Raw genomic sequence first — 25,200 nt, 5'->3', positions numbered from 1 at the left:
AGATCCGGATTAAGTATTAGCTTTTTCCATCTGAACCACAATCCAGCTTCGGATCAAATTAGTTAATATCTGATTAGATCAGATTCAGTAATGACCACATCTGTACTTAATGCAACCTGTTTACATCATTAACTCTGCCAATCAAACCCTATATTGCTGATACACACCCGTGATGACTGCCAACCACATACATTACCAATGAATATAAGAGAGAGAGAGAGAGAGAGAGAGAGAGAAAAAAAACAATGAATAGATTATATAATGAAACATTTGCTTGTCAATGATAAATAGTCTTCAACTAAGGCCCCTAAATACAGAATGGTTGCAATAATAGAGATAAATGATTGACCTTCATGCCTGCAACTTCTTTTTGCTGCTGAACATGAGAAACCAATATAATATCTGATTTTATTGAAGAGAGCATGGAAAATTTATTGGGTATGCTTCAATATCATTTCCAGAATCATCAGCTACAAACTGCCTCTACTGCAAGAGATTTCACTGAGCCAGGGCATAAATTCATATTGAAGTTGTCATTTGATAGCACTACCATGCATCGCTGCTTGTATAAACAGGCCTGACATCACAATGAGAAAATCAGCCGCTAGTTAAAATTATAATTTAATGACCACATACTCGGAATGTCCCTCCTCTTTTCTGTCATGCATGCATGGAGGTCTGGACGTGCATAGAGGTGTTAAATGCCAACAGGCTGTATGTGTTTGTGCAAGCAGTAAACATGATTGTAACATGTAGATAACCAAATCCATATTAAACAATAACATGAAAACACATTATAAAACATTCATGTACAGTTGCACACACACACATGAACACATATGTGCGTGAAAATTTACATAGAAATTACACTTGTGAGTCCCACAAGAATATGTATGTCCAGGTAAGGTTTAAAATAATTCCTACTGCATACTATACAAGCCCTTCAATGCATGTGCAAGGAGTGTAAATAAAACAGTCCTCGGACATGTATAGATGTGCCGTTATGCATTGTAACTTACAAGTTTCTACAGAGATGTGTATGAAGATTTCAAAAAATATGGAGGAATGATTGCAACAGATGAATGCCACTTTAAAGAATTTAAATGGACCAAATGGTCATGTATGTACTACAGTTAAATGCATTCATGTATTTGTATGTAGTTGATTTATGTGCAAAATGATACCTGTTCAACACTTGACATTGAAAGAGGATCATGACAGGATCCTTGTCTGTAGGACCCACAAGTTCCATTGGGAGTGCCAAAGCTTGCAAACTTTATGGAAGAAATGCTTGAACCATCTGGGCAAGCCAAATGCAGGCTGGCATTGTTGCTGCTACTTTTCTGATATTCTAGGGGATATTCAGAAGCAGGATAATCCTCAGAAACAAAACCGCATACTCTGGTTATGCGTCGTCTCGAGAATGAAATCTTCGTTGGATCACCACCTTTCTCCTCGAAGATCACCAGAACATTTCCTGAAGTCCGGAACCAAGAGCGTGGAACATGGTACCTGTAAATTAGAGAAGAAGATGCAAAACCATGGAGATGAGCAGAAAGAGTCAATGATCTTCTAAATCATAGAACTGCTTGAGATGACTGGCTTCTGGATTAACAAAACAACTAGGAAGATTTGATGGTTAAGGGTGCATGTTGTCATTTCTTAACAAAAAATTCCAACAATACAACACCATTCAGCATGAGAGGTAAGTGAAGTTTACCATCTTTGAGTTGGCTCTCCACAGCCGGTGCAGCATTTGTCTGGCCGGAATTTGCCTCGATAGTCACAAACTGAAACACAATTGTCATCAATGGAACTTGCTCGGGGCCAGTATCTCCCAATAGGTTCTCCATTTAACCAGGCCTGCCCTTTTCCCATATTGATCATGTCTAAACCAACTGGATCATCCCCATAGGGGGCATCCACAATTGCCTGCAAGTTATGCCAAAGCATTGATTAGAATTTGTTAGCAACTGCTCCAATAAATTTTCTTTGCAGACAATTTTCTTTAGAGAAATTTGTTACGGAACAGGAGACTTATTTATCATGAACTGATAATCTCAAAAACCAATAGGAACTATTCAAATAAATATACAACAAAAAGTCATGGTAATCCTTTTGCCTCTGTATAATACTGTTTTATGTGTAATTTCCATTCATGATCAAAGGGAAAATTAAGCAGTCAACTCTTGCATATCCCAAGTCAAGCCCATCAGTCATTTCTATGTTGAATCTGTAAGCTTGTTTTGTTGTGTGGTCCAAAACAATGTAAAAATTGTAAAATACAACTTATTGTAATGCCATACAAAGATACGGTGCAATAGCCAAAAAAGAAATAATAACAAAAAATAACCCTCTTCATGAATTCATGAACTGCCTCCCAGTCCCAGCTCTGTTTCATAAAATATCTCCCATCTCTGTGGATATGGTCTATCGTACTGTATTAGTACATATGTCTCCTCTTTTCATTGAGTTGGAATCCCATCTCTAAGCTGATGCATCTTTACCAATCGAACAAATGACTCTTTGGGATAGCTAGTCAATTCCATAGAAAAAGGTGATGCCCGGCCTGTACACCTGGATCTAAAATGTTAATGAACAGAACAAAAGAATCTACCAAGCACTGCTTTGAGAAAAAAACAAAGTTTCATTCTTATGTAAGATTGCTCAAAGGGAACATATGGCATGCCTATGAAGAGTATCTGGAAGATGAAGTGGTCTCAGAGGGATAAACTAGTCATCAGCCAATGGCTAAAGGGGGCCTTATTGCTGATAGCTGGAATTGGCATAGAAGTGGTGAGATGCAGTTGGTTTTTGGTAGCTGGGAATATAATGAAATGTGCATAAACTATTAGACAATTAGAGATGTCAAGGGTGCTTTTCTCCATGCTGGGACAATCTGTGAATTTTCTCTTCTCTTCCTGGAGATTGTGCCTTGTTGGAGAGCTTGAATAATGTCCTAAAGGAGGAGACCAACAGAGGCCATTCAATCACTATTCAGTAGCACGCAACAGCATGTAGCCTTAAGAGCAGCTAATGAAGGAAGAGGAAAGCCAATGTTGGCACTGTCTAGACTGTATGAGGGTCATGTTTTTTGTTCTACTTGTTATTCTTGAACTTGTCAAGAATGTGTGGTAGGAAGAAAGGGTTGATGGCTAAGACTCCCATTGTCCCATTCTCGATGCTTTCTTATTCTCCATTATTCCCTCCTCTTCCATGCTTTTATTTTTCTCCATTTTCTTTAAATAAAGCTCACACAAATCACTAAAAAGGGGATTCAAGAGGTAATCCAAACCTTTTGTATGTAGTACCTGTGAAAGTGTCCTTGATAAGATAGTAGAATCAAGATCTCAATATTCTTGATGACAAGCAGAGGCACATAAGCACAACAAGAACACATAGAGCACTTGTGCACAAAAACACTCAAATGCTCAAAAGCATACAAATGAACATTAAAATCTCATAGAAATCACTATTGGGCTTTGACCCAAAGCCTTACTTTTACAAAGGAGAAAGCCCCTATATATACATACAAGAGGCCTTGGGGGAGGGGGGGGGGGAACATATAGCTGTTGGAGCCCCTCCAATGGTCACAATTGTGACCGTTGGAAGGGCCCAACATCTATATGGTTGGGCCCCCAAGGTTTGGTCAAAAAGTCAAAAAACAAAAAAGATAAAAATACAAAGAATAAAAAATGTAAAATTTACATACATATTCGTAATGTGAATATGTGCAAAAAATAAGAAATACCTAAACTACCCCTACAGCTAATAAATTAGGAAATGCATATTTTATATATATAAAAAGTAAATACATATACATGTATATAATATATGTATATGCAATACCTTTTATATATATAAAATATATATTGGATTACAAGATTGAAATACATATTTTAACACCCCTCCTCAAACTTAGGGCAGGAGGACCGAAAGTTTGCCAAGAAGAAAGTTGAATCGCGGAGCACACAATACTTTGGTGAAGAAATCTGCCAACTGATATTCTGAAGTTACATATGGAAGATCTATGACTCCTTTCAGATAAGCTTCTCGAACATAGTGACAGTTCATCTCAATGTGCTTGGTTCGCTCGTGGAAAGTATGATTTTTAGCAATGTAAATTGCGCTTTTGTTATCGCAGCATAACTTTGCGAGCCCTTCTATAACAATTCCCATATCTTTCAAAAGCTGATGAATCCACACAATCTCTATGGTAGTAGTTGCTATGACACGATATTCAGCTTCAGTGGAGGATAGAGACACTTTTTGATGCTTCTTACATCTCCATGAAATTAGTGAATCTCCTAAAAATACACAGAAGCCAATGGTGGAATGACGATTATTCGAGTCACCTTCCCAGTCTAAATCAGTATATGCAATTAATTTTAAATCAGAGGAAGAGGACAAGAAAACTCCCTTATTTAGAGTACCCTTTATGTATCTTACGACCCGTAAGACAACACTCATGCTGAAACTGACTTGCCGTATGAACTGCATGTGAGATATTTGGTCTGATAATACTCAGATACATCAACGATCCTACAAGCTGTCTGTAGGGAGTAGGATCTGAGAGAGGAACACCATCATCAATCTTTATTTTAGCTCCTACTATAGCAGGAGTTTCACAAACTTTATCATCTGTAATACCTGACCTGTCAATAATCTCAGATGCAAGCTTAGTTTGAGACAAAAAATACCCTCTATGAGAGTATGCTACTTCAATACCCAAAAAATAAGTTAGAAATCCCAAGTCAGACATTTCAAACCTATCCTTTAAAATTGATTTTATGCTTTTAACCCCTTTAGAATCGCTTCCGGTTATAAGCATATCATCCACATATAAAAGCAAAATAACAATCTCTGCATTAGTTTTTCTAACAAATAAAGCAGTGTCAGTAAAGCAAGAAGAAAAATCATTTTCTAACATTACTGGGTTAAACCTATCGTACAAAGCCTTAGGGGCTTGTTTTAAACCATAAAGTGCTTTTCTAAGACGAAGCACTTTCCCTTTTGGGGGCTCTATTCCAGGTGGAGCATCCATATATACCTCTTCATTCAAATCACCATTCAGAAAGACATTCTTAACATCCATTTAATAAATGTTTCATTTGTTGATTGATGTAACAGTGATGAGACATCGGACAATGACCATTCGGGCCACATGCACAAAAGTTTCTTCATAGTCAATCTCATATTCTTGACTATATCTCTTGGCAACTAATCGAGCTTTATATCTCTCAAGAGATCCATCACTTTTAGTTTTTACCTTAAATACCCACCTACATCCTATGGTTTTCTTACCCTTAGGGAGATCTTGGAACTCCCAAGTCTTTGCCATGTTGAGAGCCGAAAGCTCACATTCCATTGCTCTTAACCATTCTTTTTGGCTTCTTCGAAGTTTCTGGGTTCTACATAGGAATGAATGTCACTAAGGCAGACTCTATGTCTAGGAGTGAAGGAATCATATGAAATGAACCTAGAAGACATTTTTCTACTTCTCTCAGTTCTTCATAGTTTTCATCATTTGTTGAATTAGAGCCACTAGATTCACTGTATCTTTCAATTGTACTCCTAAAGTTGCTTCTATCTCTATAGGTATATGTTATAGGTTCTCTTAATGCTTCTTCATTACTATGTTGTGAGCTAGGGGGATGAGAAGAATCATCTTCTTTATCATTGATGTCATTATAAGTAAAGTCGTCATCACTATCCTCACTGTCATCATTATGGGCTAACATTTTGAATAAGAAAGAATAATCCATGTTTTCTTCAAAGGATTCACCTTTTTCAAAACCATTAACATTTTCCAGAAAACTCACATTTCTGGAAACATATAACTTATCATTCTTGATATCATAACAACGAAACCCTTTTTGGGTTTCTGAATATCCAAGAAAGGCACAGGGAATAGCTTTTGGTGAAAACTTATCGTTCTTATCAGTAATAACAAAGCATTTACAACCAAATATTCTCAACCGATTATAGTCAGGTTCTTTAGTGTATAATTTTTCAAAGGGCGAGATATGGTTCAAGTTTTTAGAAGGTAGCTGATTTATCAGATAGACATATGCTAAAGCGGCTTCAGCCCAAAAACCTTTTGAGATGTTTTGAGAAACCAACAAATTTCGAGTTGTCTCTATTATATGTCTATGCTTCCTTTCGGCTAACCCATTTTGTTGAGGGGTTTTTGGGCAAGATCTTTGGTGAAGAATACCATAGCTTTCAAGATAATTTTTGAATTCACTTGAAAGGTATTCTCCACCAGAGTCAATTCTAAAAATTTTGAGATTCCCATTAAATTGATTTTTAATCATCATATGATAGGTTTTAAAAGTAAAAAAAACTTCATATTTGTGCTTAAGAAAATAAATCCAACAATATCTCGTGTAATCATCAACAAAAATAACATAATAAGCAAAGTCACCTTTGGATAAAACGGGTGCCGGACCCCATACATCGGAATGAACAATTTCAAACGGTCTAGTTGTAAACATAGATCTTTGAAGAAAAGGTAATTTTTTCATTTTCCCAAGTATACAATCATTACAAGTGAAATCACTTTTACATAAACTTTTGACAAAAGGCAAATGGAAAAATTTTATAATATTTGGATGTCCGAGTCTCTTGTGCCACACATTAATATCTTTTTGTTAAACAACATTACAAAAAGGATTCTTTGGAACTTGAAGGGAATCAACATAGTAAAGATCGCCCTTCCTAGAGCCTTCGCCAATCAATCTCTCAGACAGGCGATCCTGTATCCAACATTTGTTAGATGAGAACTTTACGTCCATCCATGATCTGAGAGTTGAGAAACGGAAAACAAATTTAAATTTAACTTGGGTATAAATCTAATTTTTGGAATAAAGAATCCTTGTTTTTCAAAAATTTTCATTCCTTTTACTTCAAGAGATGTTCCATCCGCGATTGAAACAAAGGATGGGGAAGAATTTTTTGTATACTCGGAAAAAGAATTAAAACTTGGGGTCATGTGAAAAGAAGCACCCGAATCCAAAAGCCAAGAGGTCTTACCGGGGGGAGAAGAGGTTGACATGGCGGCTCCGGAAATGGCCCCTTTTAGAAGAGGTTGAAGAGCATCTACAATTTGTTGAAGAGAGAGGGCCCCACTTGAAGATGATGGACACTCTTGAGATGTAGTAGCCATGACAAGAAGCTTCTTCCACTTTGGGCAAATAGGCTTGATGTGCCCCGGTTCCTTACAAAAATGGCAATTAAGCTTGCTATAGTCCCTCCTTCCTCCTTGTCCGCTTGGATTTTGGTTTTTGAAATGAGGAGGCTTGTAAGTCTTTAAGTTGTTCCCCGGTCTTGAAACGGCATTCACGCCTTCATTTTCTTCATTATTGGATGGTGTAGCTAGAACACTTGGATTGTTCTTGCTTACACCCATCCGAGTCTCTTCCCCACTCAATTTAGTTATGACATCTTCAAGAGAAGGAGAAGTGAAGGCGGATAAAAGAGAAGACCGGATTTGTTCGAATTCGAGCCTAAGCCCATTCAAGAAGTTAAAAAACCTATCTTCTTCCAATTGTTTGTGACGAAGCTCTATGGCTTCTCCACTTCATTTAGGTTCGAGCATAGCAAGCTCATCCCAAATAGAAGATAGCTCGACAAAGTGTTTTCTAATAGATATCTCCCCTTATTGAAGCATTAGCGCCCTCTTTTGGAGATAGTATTTATGGGACAAGTCCCTAGAGGTGTACATTTTCTCAAGATATTCCCATGCTTGAGAAGCTTTCTTGAACTTGATGATATTTGCATTAATTCTCGTTTCTACGGATGCAAAAATCCAAGAGAGGATTTTAAAATTCCTCATTTCCCATTCTTCATGCTTTTTGCCTTGGTTTTTTCATTGCCTTTAAGAATTTTTATCTCTCCTTCCTCTAACATGGTTATCTTGAGTTTCGGTTCGGGAATCGAGCCTTGAACATAGCTCCAAAGTCCTTTTCCTTTGATGTGAGCTTCCATGTTTCCGGCTCAAACATGATAGTTGGACCTATTGAGTTTGAAACCAAGAGAGAAATGGGAGTCTTTTTCACCCGTTAGAGAGGAGAGATGATGAGAAACAACACGTACGTCAAAGGCTATGTCACACGGGTGCGACACGGGTGCGGCACAATTTTAAAATTTTTGGACACGGGGACTCGGCAATATATATATATATATATATATATATATATATATATATATATATATATATATATATATATATAATTTTATTTTATTTTTAAAATGCCACAGCTGACAGCACAGTCTGTGCACAGTCACAGACTGTGACTGTGCACAGTCACAGACTGTGACTGTGCACAGTCACAGGCACAGCACTGTGCACTGTGCACTGTGCACAGGCACAGGCACAGACTGTGCACTGTGCACTGTGCACAGGCACAGACTGTGCACTGTGCACAGGCACAGACTGTGCACTGTGCACAGGCACAGACTGTGCACTGTGCACAGGCACAGTCACGCAGCACAGTCACAGTCTGCACTGTGCCTTTTTTTATATATATTTTTAAATAAAAAATATAAAAAATTGGTTTTTAGGGACATTTTTGGACTCGGTCAAAGTTGACCGAGTCCAAAATGTGGACGGACTCGGCCTGGACTCGTTGACCGAGTCCGACTCGGCGTTGACCGAGTCCGGGCCGAGTCCGAAGCCACACCCGAGTCCGCACCCGTGTCGGGGCGTGTCGACTCGGGTGCGGCACCTCCTTAGCCGAGTCCGTGTGACATAGGTCAAAGGCTTTTCAAGTCTTTCTTGACAAAATAGACTTCTAAAATATTGCCAGAAGAAGATGATCTACTCCAAACTCCAATAGCTTAAAGGCATGTTTTTTGAGACACTCAAAAATGTGAAGAAACGCTCGATCTTCCTTCAAAACGAGGCTCTGATACCATGTGAAAGTATCCTTGATAAGATAGTAGAATCAAGATCTCAATATTCTTGATGACAAGCACGTGCACATAAGCACAACAAGAACACATAGAACACTTGTGCACAAAAGCATAATACAAAAACACTCAAATGCTCAAAAGCATACAAATGAACATTAAAATCTCATAAAAATCACTATTGGGCTTTGACCCAAAGCCTTACTTTTACAAAGGGGAAAGGCCCTATATATACACACAAGAGGCCTTGGGGGGGCCAACATATAGCTGTTGGAGCCCCTCCAACGGTCACAGTTGTGACCGTTGGGCCCAACATCTATATGGTTGGGCCCCCAAGGTTTGGTCAAAAAGTCAAAAAACAAAAAAAAACAAGAAAGATAAAAATACAAAGAATAAAAAATGTAAAATTTACATAAATAGTACGAGATCTCTAGATCTTTCATAGATGATTTTGAACATATGTAATTGCCAGCAGTCTTAAAGTTAGTATGATATCATGCTGTCCCAGTGTGGTCTCCGTTTTCCAATTTATCTGTACAATATCATGATTTTTGTCCAGAAACTTTGATTTTCATTTATCATTTTGTTCTCACGTTTCATTCTCTTTAAATTTCTGTTTGTTAATGAAACCAGTTCCTTTTGTTTTGTCCTAAGATTGTCTCTGCTGACATTATGTCAATCTTTGTTTCTATGACTACAAACATATACAAACAGGATCTTTTTTTTTTTCAGTCAGTGACTCAGCATTGTCAAGTACAGCAAGGATGTGAACGGTTTTTGCTTTGCCTCCATAATAAGATTTCTAGTAAATGGAATTTTTCATCCTTGACTATCGGAAGCTGAATCAAAGGCTCCAAGTAGGGATGGCAGTGGACAGGGGGGAAATGGGGCCCCACCCTGTCTTGCCCTGTTTGAACCGGGGATGGAGGACATGAAATGGGGAATGGACTGGTGATGGAGGCGGGAATGAACTTACTCTTGCCCCCGCCCTGCCTTGCCCCGCTCCGCCTTGTCTCCAATCCCCCGTTAAGGAAATTATTATTATATCCTTATACATATTATAAAATCCTATATATATATGTATATATATATGTATATATATATATATATATTTCTAACCCTAACATAAAACTCTTTCTCGAATATCTCCTCTCTCCTTCCTACAATGAGTGGCGTGAGCTCCCATTTCTCTCTTCTTCCTCTAACGGCGGAAGGCAGCTACGACGGAAGGACTGGAGAAACGGGGCCCCATCCCACCTCCCCCCGTTTGGATCGGGGGATGGAGGACATGAAATGGGAAAATAAAGCAGGGATGAAAGTTAAAATCAAAACCTGTGCGGGGATGGAGGGAAAAATTTTGAGACGGGGCAGGGGTGGAGACCTTGTCCCCCACCCCCGCCCCAGTCCACTGCCATCCCTAGCTCCAAGACCACATGCAAATAGAGGATATATGGGCCAGGTGAAAAATCATGCAATTCCCACCAGCTTCCAAAGACACCCTAGCATTTCTGAATAACCGTTATGGTGGTGGCATGCATTAGACCACACAGGTAAGGCTTTTGAAATTTGTAATTATTAGGAATAATTTGTCATTTGCACTTCAATATTAATGAGAACATGAATTATAAATTCCTATTAACTAGTGGATGACCTTATTGCTGCTAATACGTGGTACCATGATGATACCATGAGAGCTTCATGGGAGAAAGCATTGGCAAATTTGTTAATGTGCAGCAAAGATATTAGTCACATATATATGCAGATGCACTTGCACACTCAAGCACAATGATATGCATGCTTGCACACAAGTACATTCATAATATAAAACCAGTGCACATATACTGTCCATGAGTTAATGCTATACCTTATACCAGGTCAAAGGCTGGTTCCTTGGAGGATTGATAGTTGACGTCCAATTCACGGTGTTCATCCCATCTTCCTTGTATATATTTAAGTGCTCTCCTTCCAATCCAATCTGCAAGAAGCAGAATAAGAAATACCTAGTGCTATGTCAAATTTTAATTTTCATGAGGGCCCAATTTCAGATAATGATGTCAAAAGAATAAACTTAGGAGGAGAATGTCAAATCAGCAAAATTCCAGCTTGAATAGCCACCAGCATTAAATGTTAGCAACATTGACTGAGAATGACCATTATCACTGAAGAGAAGGAATGCATCTAGAGTTGACACATTACATGAGCAATGGCAAACATCATTTTCACCAAAATAAGAGCATGTAATGAAGATTAATCAAATCTGAAAGAATTAACTGCTTAGGTGGTCATGCCTCTAACATCATTTGAAGAAAGCTGATTTTTAGAGGCAAACATAACATACAACCAGTTCTATTTGCGTTGATGTCACTGTATTATATGGAGACCACTTTCTCCTATTTAGGTGGTGTTGGTTTCCTGTTATTGAATTCCAAAGGAGTTAGGTGGTCATAGAAAAAATAATGAAACAATTGGGTCATCTCCTATTAACTATTAAGTCTCAGATCCATCTCAAGTCGGTGCAAAATTCATGTTCCAGTTTACAAACCTGATAGTTGAGATCTGAGACTTTGCTTGTTAAGCAAGTTTCCTATTACAATAGGGATTTTTCATTACAAAAAGTAGAAGAGGAAGGGCCTACCTCACTAGAAGAAACCATATTAGTTTTTATTTCCATCTATGTTGGTTCTTCAGTTGAACCATCAATCTGCAAATGGTGGATTCAACTTCATCCTTAGCTGAGTTTGTATTGCATCAAATATTTTGCAGATGCTCGTGGTTGTGAGAGTACAAAGAGCGCAATAAGCAATAATCCTTAGTAATAACCAAGAATTCATGTAGATTTCAAATAACATAGCTTAATAAGACAGCTTTTGTTTCCATTCCGGTCTCAACAGATGTCCATCCATAAGAGTTCTGCTTTGTTTAACTTTATCAAGGTGCTTTACAAGAATGCTGATCTCAACTGAATCCTCTAATCCTGTTTTCATTTTCAACGGGAGTGGGCAAACAATCCTGATAAGAAAAAATCATGGTCTAGTTTTTTGCATTCTTGCTTGCCAGTTGCCACTTGATTTTATGGAGTATTAAGGGAGAAATGATGAGAACTAGTTGAACAGGATTCCATAGCCATCTACAGAACTCTCTTATGTTAGGCAACTGCCCTCTTTACTTTCCCTAAGAACATTAATGACCCTAGATTCTGACAAGTAATAATACTGAGTTGGATGGCCAAAAAAATCATTGTAATTAAAACCATACACAATGTGCATTGAATAAAATAATACATTAGGTATCTTTAAAGGCAAGTTGTGTAGGTTTCAATTCTCAATTTTGGTTGATATGCAATATCGAAAAAAAGGAATTTTAACAAGTAATGCTAAATTATATGTGGATGCTGATTTCTGCTATGATATGTAATAAGACAAGAAATAGAATGTGAGAGTGGTGCATTATTCTCTTGAACCTTTTCGACATTTGAAGTTTTCCAAAAATAAAAAAAGTGCTTGCAGAGAGTTTTTTAACACATTTCCCACTTGATTCCCACTTCCTTTCCCATGTTTGCTTCTTGATTCCACTCCCATTTTTAGCAATCTTAGACAAGTCCTTGATGCAATTCAACTCTTCTAGTGTGCACAGTCTTCTCTAAAGGTGGTCTTTACCCTTATATCTGCATCTATAAAAATGACAGTTGATGGCAGATTTACCCTTTTCTGCAATCATTTTATTACAGTTCCTGCTGTCTAGATACCTGATCAATATATTGAATATGCAGACCTTTTCACTAACCTTTTTTAATATATATTTAATAGAAAAATAACCTTAAGATAGTAACTAATAGGTATACATGCATAAACATCTTGCACTTTAACAAAACAAATTGTAAGAAATGCTGATTCTTCATGCTTTGACAGAGAGATAAAATCAGAGACCAGATTTATCTTTTCTCTCTGCCTTGATTAGTTGCCAACGTATATAACAAATAGAAGAATTTCAAAATGTTTTATGTACAGAACCACAATCCTCAAACCTCTTTAGTAACTACATTTTTGTGATAAACACACAAATGGAAACTGCTTTGTTTTCATCAGAGCCCCAAATATCACTGATATTTTGAAAAGAAATTGCCGAGAATGAGATTTGTGGCTATGGTTTTCATTATGAACAAGCAAATGGCAGCATCTTCGGTTTTGTTTGGTCCCAAACTACATACAGTTCAAACAAAGCATTTCAAGGAAAACTTGCATTAATGATTTTTGAATTACCTTAAGCTTCCAAGCGTTTGATGTCAAGTCTAATGTTCCATTATTGAATCCCTTAAGCTTGACACTAGTAAAACCAGCTCCTACCCATTCATAATATGGTCCTGCATTCTTGAAGAAAAAACCAAGAGTCAATGAAATAGATATCCACAATTGAGTACAAATTTTCTACAAAGCAGTCAATGACTGTGACACACGATCAAAAGATGGCTGAGGAAGGCAGTCCATGCTCCAAATTTTTTCCAAATTTTGCACTTAAAATGAAGAATGACGAAAACAAGTTGATAGACAAAGGACATCTATGCAATTATTCCATAATGAAATGAAATGAGGATCTTCCAAACACGAACTTAGATCCACACGAGAAGGTGTCTAAAAAGACACTAAAGCATAACCCTTAAAAAGTGTATGATGGGAAACAAAAAAAGAAATAAAAAAATATTCTTTATTGATATGAAACACCAAATGTTTAAGCATTGGAATTAAAATACAAGAGGGGATGCACCCCTTGTTACCGTTGGACTAGTCCAACGGTTACATTATTAGTTAAGTTCCAAGTGGAACTTAACTACTAATGTAAGTCTAGTTCTATTAGAACTAGACTCTCAAAAAGCTAAAAAGAAAATAGCAAAAAAATACAAAAAAATAAAAATATATAAATACATATAATAATAATAATATGAATATTATTATTATATATATTTTATATTTTAACACTCCCCCTCAAACTTATGGTACAATGAGCGAAAGTTTGTCTAAGAAGAAGTGAAATCTGGGAGCAACGAGAGGCTTTGTAAATAAGTATGCTAACTGATATTCTGAGGTAACATATGACAGATCAATTGTCCCATGTAGATATTCCTCTTTAACGTAGTGATAATCCATTTCAATATGCTTAGTGCGTTCATGAAATGTTTTGTTGCTTGCAATCTAGATCGCATTTTTGTTGTCGCAGTACATACGTGAAGCTTGTGTTGCTTCTGCTCCCATATCAACAAGCAGGCGTTTGAGCCAAACTACTTTCATGGCCGTGGTTGTCATAGCACGATATTCAGCTTTTATGGACGAGAGAGATGCCTGCTGCTACTTTTTGCATTTTCACGATATCAAAGATTCACCTAAAAAGACACAAAAACTAGTGGTTGAGTGTCGGTTGTTGGGATCACCTCCCCAATCAGCATCAGTGTATGCAATTAAATCAAGTGAGAAAGTAGAAGACAAAAAGAGCCCTCTCGAAAGAGAGGTCTTGAGGTATTTGATGATACGCAAAATTGCTCCCATATGAATAGATGTGGGAGCATGTTGAAACTGGCATGTTGTGTGCACAACATGTGCTATGTCTGGTCTGGTAATGGATAGATAGGAAAGAGCTCTGACTAACTGTCTGTAAGGAGTAGGGTCTTCAAGGAGTTCTCCATCATCAATCTTTATTTTACATTGACAACTTCTGGAGTATTTACTTTCTTATCATCGGTAATGCCAAACCTGAAAACAATATCAGAAGCAAATTTAGTTTGAGATAGTAAATAACACCTAGGAGAGTAAGTAACTTCAATATCTAAGAAATATCTTAATAAACCTAAATCAGTCATTTCAAAATGAGATTTAAGAAGGTTTTTAATGTTTTTAACTCCCTGTTTATCGCTTTCAGTGATGATCATATCATTCACATATAGAAGAAGCACAATGATCCCTGCATCAGAACTCTTAATAAATAAAGCAGTGTCAGTCAAACAGAAGTGAAAACCAATATCAATCATAACATGACTAAACCTGTCATACCACGCTTTGGGTGCTTGCTTAAGGCCATAAAGAGTTTTTTCCAAGCGAAGGACTTTACCCTTAGGAATATTGAGACCGGGAGGGGCTTCCATGTACACTTCTTCAACTAGGTTTCCATTTCGAAATGCATTTTTGACGTCCATTTGAAATATGGACCATTTCTTGATGGAAGCTAAGACAATTAAGGTTCTGACCATTGTCATACGATCAATAGGGGCAAAGGTTTCTTCGTAGTCAATGTCATATTCTTGGGCATAACATTTGGCCATAAGACGGGCTTTATATCTTTCAAGAGTGCCATCACTCCTAGTTTTAACCTTGTAAACCCATTGACATCCTATAGTTTTTTTCTCAAGTAGAAGGTTTTGAATAGACCATGTAGAAGCCTTTTCAAGTGCATCTAACTCAGTTTTCATGGCTTCTACCCATTTGACATCATTCTTTGCTTGATAGTGTGAAGATGGTTCTTCATATGAGTGAATTGATGCAATAACTGCCCTATATGTGGGAGAGAAAGATTTATATGACACAAATTTTCCTGGAGGCCTTGAGACTCGGGATGACCTTCTGGTTGGAATTTCAGAATATCTTTCAAGTGCACATGGAAGATTAGGCTCTCGTCATCTTGAATATTGTATACTAGTATCTCTATAAACTTCTTCATTGTCAACATTGTAATCAAGGTCAATAATACCTTGATCATCATATCATATTCATCAGATTTTGATGTTAGATCTAACAAAAATGAGTACTTTGTGACTTTCTTTGGTTTTTCAAAATCAAATACACTCTCTTTTTCTAGAAAAGAAACATTTCTTGATACATATAACTTATTATTTTTAAGTCAAAACATCTATATCTTTTTTTATTTTCAGCATATCCTAAAAAGGCACAAGGAATCACACAGGGGGAAAGTTTATCATTTTTGTTCGTAAATATGAAACATTTGCATCCAAATACTCTTAGTCTAGAGTAATCTGAAGAAAGGTTCACAAGTTTTTCGATTTGTGTTATATTTTGCAAAGAAGAAGGCATTCGATTAATCAGATAGGCGGCAGTCAAGGCAACTTCTGTCCAAAAATCTTTTGGGACTTTATTTGCTATTAATAGAGTCCTAGTGGTTTCCATAATATGACGATGTGTTCGTTCTGGCAGCCCATTTTGTTGGGGTGTATATGGACATGACCTTTGATGTATGATGCCATGCAAGTTAAGGTAACTTTAAAAAACTGTGGACAAAAATTCTCCCTCTGAAGTTGTGCGAAAGATGAAAATTTCATTTTGAAACTTGTTTTTAACCATATTATGAAATGTTTGAAAGTATGAAAATACTTCAGACTTATGTTTTAGAAAGTAAATCCATGTATGTCTGGAATAATCATCGACAAAGATAATATAATAAGCAAATCTTCCTTTAGAAATTATTGGTGCAGGACCCCAAACATCCGAGTGAACTAATTCAAGTGGTTTTGAAGAGACAAAAGTTCTTTTCTGAAATGGTAATCTTTTTATTTTGCCAAGAATATAATCTTTACAAGTAAACGTTTCAAAATTACAAAATTTTCCTAGATTTAGAAAATGTTGGATTTTGGCTATATGAGGGTGACAGTCTTTTGTGCCACAACTCCAACTCATTTTTTTGAATGTTATAACAAAAAGCTTTCTTTGACATTTTCAAAAAATCCATGTAATAGAGCCCTCCTTCTATATGGCCTTCCCTAATCAGCTTTCCTGACTGGCGATCCTGTACCCAGCAACCATGAGAAGAAAAGAATATATTACAACCATGGTCAGATATTTGAGAAACGGATAATAGATTTAAATTTAGTTTGGGAATAAATCTTACTTCTGGAACAAAAAATTTTCAGTTTTATGGATTTTTTCAAAATTTTCTATTCTTTCTATTTCAAGAGGAGTTCCATCAACTATAAAAACTTTTGACACACTTGTTTTATTTTTAACACATTCGGATAAACTTTTATCATTTGGGATCATATGAAATGAAGCATTAGAGTCAAGAAGCCAAGGGAAGTTACCTGGATCAAAAAAAAGATGAAGCAGTTGCCCCAGTCGAAGCTTCTGATGAGTAGGAAGCTCCTTTGATAAGAGGTTGAAGAATCTCCATTAGCTAGGCCATAGAGACTCGTGCATCTTGATCTTTGGGTTTCGATCCAGCAATCACAACTCTCTTTTCTCTAAGCTCCTTAAGCTTAGGACACCGAGGCCTGTAGTGCCCCGTTCACGACATTGATGGCAGATAACATTTTTCTTGTCATAATCACCACCTTGACAGTTAAAATGGGGTGGTCTATATGATCGTACATGATTCCCTGGTCTGGATACAAAAAGAACAAAATCATCTTCAGCCTTTGGAGTATATTTCTTGATTCTGTTTTCCTCCATAGTTAATTCCTATATAGTGTCGACAATAGCGGAAACTTTTTCTGAATAAAAAAGAGCCGATTTCGTTGACTCGAATTTCGGTCTTAGACCATTTACAAATTGATAAAAATGCTCCATATCAAGTTGTTTTTGTCAGAGCTCAATATCTTCTAGACAATGTCATTTTGGCTCTAGAATAGCTAATTCACCCCAAAGTTCGGATAATTCATTATAGTATTCTCGTATAGTTTTGTCACGTTGGGTCATTGATCTAACCCTTTCTTGAAGATTGCACACATGTGCAATATCTTTTAGGGAATACATATTTTTGAGATATTCTCATGCCTTATCGGCATGCTCAAACTTGTCAAGACTAGAACATTTCTTTATGTCAATGCTATTGATTAGCCATGACATAATTTTAGCATGCCCTTTTCTCCCTTCTTTCCAACTTTTTTCATAGTTGGCTAAGGCTTTGCTTTTTTTCCCTTCGGTCAAGGGAACTTCTTTATCACTTTCTATTTTGGTGAGAACAAGTTTAGGTTCTAAATCAAAACCATCTACTATGCCCCACAACCCTTTTCCTCATATGTGGTGCTTCATTATTGAAGCCCATATTACATAATTTGTGTTGTTTAGCTTCATGGGTACGATGGTGATTTTATCTTGATCATCCATCTTTTACAAAGGTGATAAAACAAGGAGAAAAAGAAATAAAAAAAGAGAGGGTAAGAGAAAGCAAACACGATATTTTGATGCAACGAGCCTTTCTTTTCTCTCCTTCCTTCAAAAGAGGCTTTAAAAAACCCAACCAAGGTGATAAAACACCTTTGCAAGTTTGGCATGGAAAACGAGGCAAAAAATCTTCATGATGTAGCATGAACCTCGCTTTGATACCATGAAATGAAATGAAATGAGGATCTTCCAAACACGAACTTAGATCCGCACGAGAAGGTGTCTAAAAAGACACTAAAGCATAACCCTTAAAAAGGGTATAATGGAAAACAAAAGAAGAAATAAAAAAATATTCTTTATTGATATGAAACGCCAAATGCTTAAGAAGCATTGGAATTAAAATACAAGAGGGGATGCACCCCTTTATATACAAGTGGGAGAGGAGAGCTCTTAAGGAGCTCTCCTTGTAACCGTTGGACTAGTCCAACGGTTATAAATGTAACCGTTGGACTAGTCCAACGGTTACATTATTAGTTAAGTTCCAAGTGGAACTTAATTAATAATGTAAGTCTAGTTCTATTAGAACTAGACTCTCAAAAAGCTAAAAAAAAAGTTAAAAAATACAGAAAAATAAAATTAAAATTACATAAATATATATATATCTATATATATAATAATATGAATATTATTATTATATATATTTTACATTTTAACACATAAGGCATGGCATCTATACTTCATGATAGTATTACATTAAGCTTACACCTTGGTCTTATACCCAAGCACTGGATGCTCTTAATAGAACTAAAGGATGTCATACTTGTTTCAAAGTCTTCCCCTTACTACTTCCAATAGAACACCCTATAGGGTTTGTGGCTCTAGGAATTTATTTTCACCTTGAGATCAAAGTATTCTGTTATATCTGTTGCACTTACACCATATTAATGAAACGTGTGCTTGGTCTGATACCCAAGCACTGGATGCCATACATGTTTCGAAGTCTTCCCCTTACTACTTCCAATAGAACACCCTATAGGCTGTCACATGGGCGCGGGTACGGGTGCGACACGGGTGCGGCACAATTTTAAAAATTTTGGACACGGGGACTTGGCTGTATATATAATTTTTTTTTAAATATATATATATAATTATATATATAAGAATAAATTAATAATAAGATTGTAAATTTTAAAGCAAAAATAAAAAAGTAATTCTTAACAACATAAACTTACCAAAATATAACACATAAAGAAGCTTGTGAGTGTGATAAACAACAAAACTTATCATATATACTTTTTAGGATTTCTTATCATCATAAAGCTTGGCCAGACCAAAATCAGAAAATTTTGGATTAAGCTCAGTATCAAGCAGAATATTACTTGCTTTGACATCTATGTGCACAACTTTTATCCTTGATTCTTCATGAAGATAAGCAAGTCCTCGAGTTGTTCCCAAACAGATGCTGAATCGAGTAGACCAATCAAGGTTTAGCGTTCTTTTTCCTGCAAGAGTGCACAACATCTATTTAACAAGGGATTTTAATAATAAAGACCCTCTATCTCTAATAGTTTTTCCTTTAGGCAGATAAGGGACACAAGAACTTGATTTGTTCAATTAAGATGATGAAATGAGATGGTTATACTTGACTAAGCAGTCATCCTTAGGGATGGCAGTGGACCGGGGCGGGGGACAAGGTCTCCACCCCCGCCCCGTTTCAAAATCCGAACCTTCATCCCCGCCTCCATCCCTGCACGGGGATGGATTTCAACCTCCACCCCTGCCTCCATCCCCGCTTCATGTCCTCCATCCCCGGTTCAAACGGGGGCGAGGCGGGGCCCCGTTTCCCCTTAGTCTATAGTCATCCCTTATTGAGACGGGGATGGGGCGGGGATTGAGACGGGGATGGGGCGGGGAAAAGCTTAAGTCCATCACCGCACGGGGATAGATTTTAACCTTCATCCCCGCCTCCATCCCCGTTTCATGCCCTTCATCCCCGGTCCAAACGAGGTGAGGCGGGGCAGAGCCTCGTTGTTCCCTGGTCCACTGCCATCCCTAGTCATCCTAGCTTACAAGATACAATCCATCGATAGCTAGCGTAGAACATAATATTAATGATAGTAAATGTGTTATCTACCATTCCTGACCATGTTCAACACTTGACATATGAGGGTGGTTATGCCTTTTAGCTAATTCACACACATAATAGTTGATGAGTTCTGGCAAAACTGTAAAACCCAGGAAAAAAATGATTGGACCCGGGATGGGTCCGGACCCGACCCGGATCAGGACCGGGTTACCGTTCCCCCCCCCCCCCGCCCGTGCTTTTATAAAGCAACAGAAGGCGGTTAGGGCTTTCTCATTCGAGAAAACCCTCCCCACCTCTACCGTCTGCCCTCTCTCCTCTCTTGTCCGACCACTACCGCCCCCACTCTGGCAGCTTCGTCGAAGCCCTCGCCGACCACCTCCCTTTCTCCTCCCTTGCTCGTACCCCTCTGTCACCCTCTTCCTCCCTGTGTCCGGCAGACACACCCGACGACCCCCAGGCAGCTCCGACCAGTATCTCCTCCTTCCTCTTCCACGGATTCTCCTTGTCGGCAACAGTCGTCGAAGCCACATTGTCGCAACCTTCTTAGGTGACCTCTCCTCCTCTCCATGTCTTCTTTTTCTCCTCTGTCATCTTCTTCTTCTCCTTCCCTCATCCTCTTCTGTTCACCGGTGGCCTTGCTCCCCTCTGGTAAATCCCGACCCCCCCCCCCCCCCCCCCCCTCCTCGTCTCCCGGCTCGCTGGAGACACCGGCAGGAGGTTGCCGACCTCCTGCCTCCCCTCTCCTAGGTGCGTTGACCGAGTCTATAAAGTGGACGAACTCAGCCCAGGTGCATTGACCGAGTCCGCCTCGTGTCTGAAGCCGCACCCGTGTCAGGGCGTGTGCGTCGACCCCCTAGCCGAGTCTATGTGACATAGCCTATAGGGTTTGTGGCTCTAGAAATTTATTTTCACCTTGAGATCAAAGTATTCAGTTATATCTGTTCAGATCAAAAGAATGCATGAACATTTTCATGGATTTTCATATGGTGCAAGTGAATCACACACGCATAGATAAGGAAATCAAGAATTTATTAGAGAGAGAGTAAGTATGATAAGAAAAATTACCACACCATGAACTACAAAGGAACATATCAGCCACCTAGAATCGATTGAAACCGAAGCCCAATTGGGGAGAACCACCCCATGATAGGTCTAATATCAGAGCTTAGGGGCTAAGCAGATCTTCACATTAGGCATTCTTCTTCTTCTTGAGATTTTCAGATAGATCTTCTCGAGTACAAAGTTTCAAATAGAAGAATAATATTGCACCTTGATTTCAATTCAAACTTTAGTTGTATCCACTCGGAGGACTGTTGAATTATCAGCTTCATTGCTGACTATTCTTCTAAGCATTCTGCATTTACATGAATGAGTTGTCTAGATTGCCTTCCAAATTACAAGCTAATTGGTAAGATTTTCTCTAATATGCCACATCCAAGGCATGATCTCTAATAATGCATGCATGAGAAATAAATATAAACTTATGCATGTGCACATGATATACATGTGTGTGCACATGTTATCTACAAAGTTTACAAATGTTCATCTCATCTAGGCAAAACTCTCGGTCTCAGCTTTTTGAGAACTAATTTTTGATAAAGGAGACCCTGAGTCCTAGTGGAAGTGTGCTGCAATGTAGCGTGATAGATAGTGGGAAAAATCTGCAAACTCAATCAAAGAAATGAGGAAAGCACTTAGGCACAAGTCCATTTTGTCCCCATGTCTTGTCCTACTTCTTTGGGTGAATAAGATCATAGAAGAAGCTTGCAACTTGACAACTTGAACAGCAATTTAAGAACATCACACAGCTAAAAAATTAAAACTGGCAAAAAAGATGCAAAAACATCAAAGTAAATTGATCAGCATCTCCCAACCATCTGGAACGAATCCAAACCAAGCATCCACATTCTCATGGATGTTTTGCAGGAGCATTTTCAAATACTTCTTGAGTTGGAAGAAAGCAACAATATCTTCATGCAAAGTTTATCCTTAACATTTTAAGAAGGTATAAAACAGTTCTAACTGGCATAATGAGTCTGTTTATGCTTAAGGATCTGTAAATAAACATTTGGTTGTAAATAAATGAAGTATACAGTAATTTAAAATGGAAAATCTGCTGAACAAATACTTGTAGTCTGCAAAATTCCAAAATTCAGTTGAACAGAGGGAAGCATAATATCAAAGATACGATGAAAACCTTCTATCGGACAAACTTACTTGTAGGCCAACAGTCATGCTTAGAAGACTGATTTCATTCTTCCCAGCTATCAGAGGTATGGATTTCTCAAACTTGAAGGTTGAGTCTGAGCCACTTCCAGAAACGCTAACTAAATTAATGAACAGAAGATTATGAATCATCCCATAAGCATGTCAAAAAATAGAACGGGAAATTAGTAATTCCATGCAGAAATAATAAAAGAACAATGCATGTAATTTTGCTGATTGAAATGTTGATAGCATAATATGAATTGTTCAGATCATTTGGCTAAGAAGACATACATTCCGGAAGGTAAATACTCTATACATCCACAGGTTGTGTATGGGTAGGTTAGCATAGATTGTCTATGTTGTTTCGTTTTAAATAGTTAATGATTATGGATAACCACTCTTAAATTGGGAAAGCATTCCAAGTAAAAGTGCACAAAACTAGGGCTTAATTATTTTCAGTTGAAAAAACCTGAGCGCAGCCCACTAGAGAATCCGATGAATGATAATTGCTACATTGATGAACAAATTATTTGGACAGATGACTCAAAACATTTTTCTATATTCATGCCTAGAAGGGAATGGACATAAGTGATTTCTAGTTTAGAAACAAAAGGCAACTGCATACAACATATAAAGACAAAAATGAAAACAAAAAATCAGATTTTGTTTTCATAGATTAACTGAAAAGTAAAATGAAACAAAAAGTCCTCTAGAAATTCTTCAAAGATTAACTGAATCTGAGAGAAAAGATAAAGCTTTAAAATTTACCCATGCCAGATTTGTTTGCTACTTAGAAGTGCTAGTTTAAACCTAGGATGTTTTCAATGAGATCAAATTTTATATAATTTTATTAATAAAATGAAGTCTTCTAGTATGAATACATATTGATAGATAAAACATTACTTAGATTGATTAGGACATTTTAATGCAGATGTCCATGATTGTGAAAGAAAAATATATGGCAAAGTAAGAAATAGAGATGCAGAGACATCAAAAGTTCCCAGTTATGTCTATCCTCTGCTAAAAATAAATGTACATATAAATATATTTATATGTATGTATGTATATATATAGTCATATGTAATATAACTAGATAGTAACTAGGAATAGGAACTAGGGTTTAGATTTTTATTTTTTTGGTTATAGTTGAACTATTCAACAAATGTTGACTAGTCAAACTATAGAGTCGTTGGGCTCTATTTAGAGTTGTTGGGACTCCAACGACTCTCTATGAGTCCTCCTCCTTCGTGTATAAATATGGGGCAAAGCCCCCACATATTATAGTGCTTCTTGCATAGTGTTGATCAATAAAATATTATTTTTTATTCCTTGTGTTTGCCCTTTTAATGGGTGTTTGTGTGTGAGCCCATTTTCTTGCTTGTGTATGTTCTTTTGGTGCTTTGGTGGAACTCTTTGAGTGTCCACTTTGTTATTTTGATGAATATCTTTGGAGGACCTTGTTTCCTTTCATAGTATCAAGGCTTGGAGATCAAGTTGCCTTTTTGGTGCATTGGAAAGCATGTCACTCAAGATTTGAAAGAGATAAAATCTCTTTTGCAAAATTCATTTAAGTACTTGTGAGGTTTTTGTGCTCTCTGGGTAGTGGAGTGCTCGTGTGATTCGTGCTCTTCATTGGTGGTGGAGTGCTCGTGATCCTTTTGATTATCTCATCTTTTTCTTTCTCCTTTCTATCTTCTATTTTTTCTCTTAGCCCTTGTAAACATAGATGACAACAATAATGTCATCTTAAAACCCATCAAGCTCAATGACACAAACTTTGTAACATGGGTTTCAATCATGAAGTACTTCATATGGGGGAAAGGGTTGTGGGGATTAGTAGATGGGTCAAATTTGAAACCCAAATTAATTCTTATTAAGATAGAAGGAGAAAAAGAAGTACCTCTTACGGAGGCAAAAAAAGCCCAAGGCTATGGCCACGTATGAGAAAAAATGGAAAGAATAGAGAATGGGGCATACCAAGATTATGTTTTGACTCATTAGTAGTGTTGATATCAAGAAGTGCTCAAGTATAGCTAAATTTGAACATGCAAATAAAGCATGAGACTATCTTAAGAGAATGTATTCTCTTAAAGATATTGCCTACATTTGCAACTTGCAAGACAAAATACGCACTATGACTCAAGGAAAAAAAATATTAGAGAATACTTTAGTGAGTTGTCCAATCTTTGAAATGAGTTCTCTTATTGAGGCACAATGACATTATCCTGAAGACAGAGAACTCTGTCAAAGACAAATCGATATGGAGCATTTCTATCAATTCATCAATGGTCTAAAATCGGAGTTTGAGTCTACCAAATCGGCTCTTCTTTATAGAGGAAAAATCCCCTCTATTGAAGAGCTAAGTGTGAAAAAAATAGACTAAAAAAGAAGACATCTAAAGATAATGATGATTCGGTCCTAGCTGTGTCTAGGCTGGGAAACCATGTTCATGTTTACAAACCACCACATTATGGAAGACCAAAAAATGATAACTATGGAAAGCAAGACAATGAGTTTGAAAAAAAATAATTATTTGCTATTATTATTGTGAATCGGAGCATGTCAACACATATTGTCCTAAACTAAAAGGACCTTATGAGAAGAAGGTAACCTCCGTTGCTCAAGAGTCAAGTGAGCTTAAAGCTACACAAGAATTAACCATTGGGAGCATGTCCTTGACTCAACTTGTAGAAGCTCTTCAACCTCTACTCAAAGGAGCTTCATCAACAGGAGCCACAATCTCTTCTGTTGGCATCTTTGATCCCGATAAATCTCATGACACCAAATGATAATATTTTATCTAAATGTCGTAACTCAAGCGGGTCAAACGTATTTATTGCCGATGGAACATCCCTTGAGATAAAGGGAATAGGAAATTTTGAAAATATTTTAAAAAAG

At 37.3% G+C, this 25,200-nt stretch overlaps 1 protein-coding gene across 1 annotated transcript in view; it reads right to left on the bottom strand.

The window, feature by feature from the left end:
• Positions 1–466: 466 nt before the first annotated feature.
• The window catches only part of LOC149838315 (beta-galactosidase 10-like), a 97,066-nt gene continuing 72,332 nt past the window's right edge, over positions 467–25,200 (bottom strand). The window contains exons 14-19 of the mRNA XM_090008224.1: positions 22,312–22,421; positions 13,173–13,280; positions 10,778–10,888; positions 1,721–1,932; positions 1,185–1,512; positions 467–577 (exon numbers count right to left, since the gene is read on the bottom strand). Of these exons, the coding sequence (XP_089864350.1) occupies positions 467–577; positions 1,185–1,512; positions 1,721–1,932; positions 10,778–10,888; positions 13,173–13,280; positions 22,312–22,421 (980 nt within the window). The remainder of the gene's footprint in view (positions 578–1,184; positions 1,513–1,720; positions 1,933–10,777; positions 10,889–13,172; positions 13,281–22,311; positions 22,422–25,200) is intronic.

Source organism: Nuphar pumila, chromosome 5 (assembly GCF_984573655.1).
Source record: "Nuphar pumila chromosome 5, dmNupPumi1.hap1.1, whole genome shotgun sequence".
NCBI classification, from domain to species: Eukaryota; Viridiplantae; Streptophyta; class Magnoliopsida; order Nymphaeales; family Nymphaeaceae; genus Nuphar; species Nuphar pumila.
This window is presented reverse-complemented; position numbering and strand designations above follow the sequence as displayed.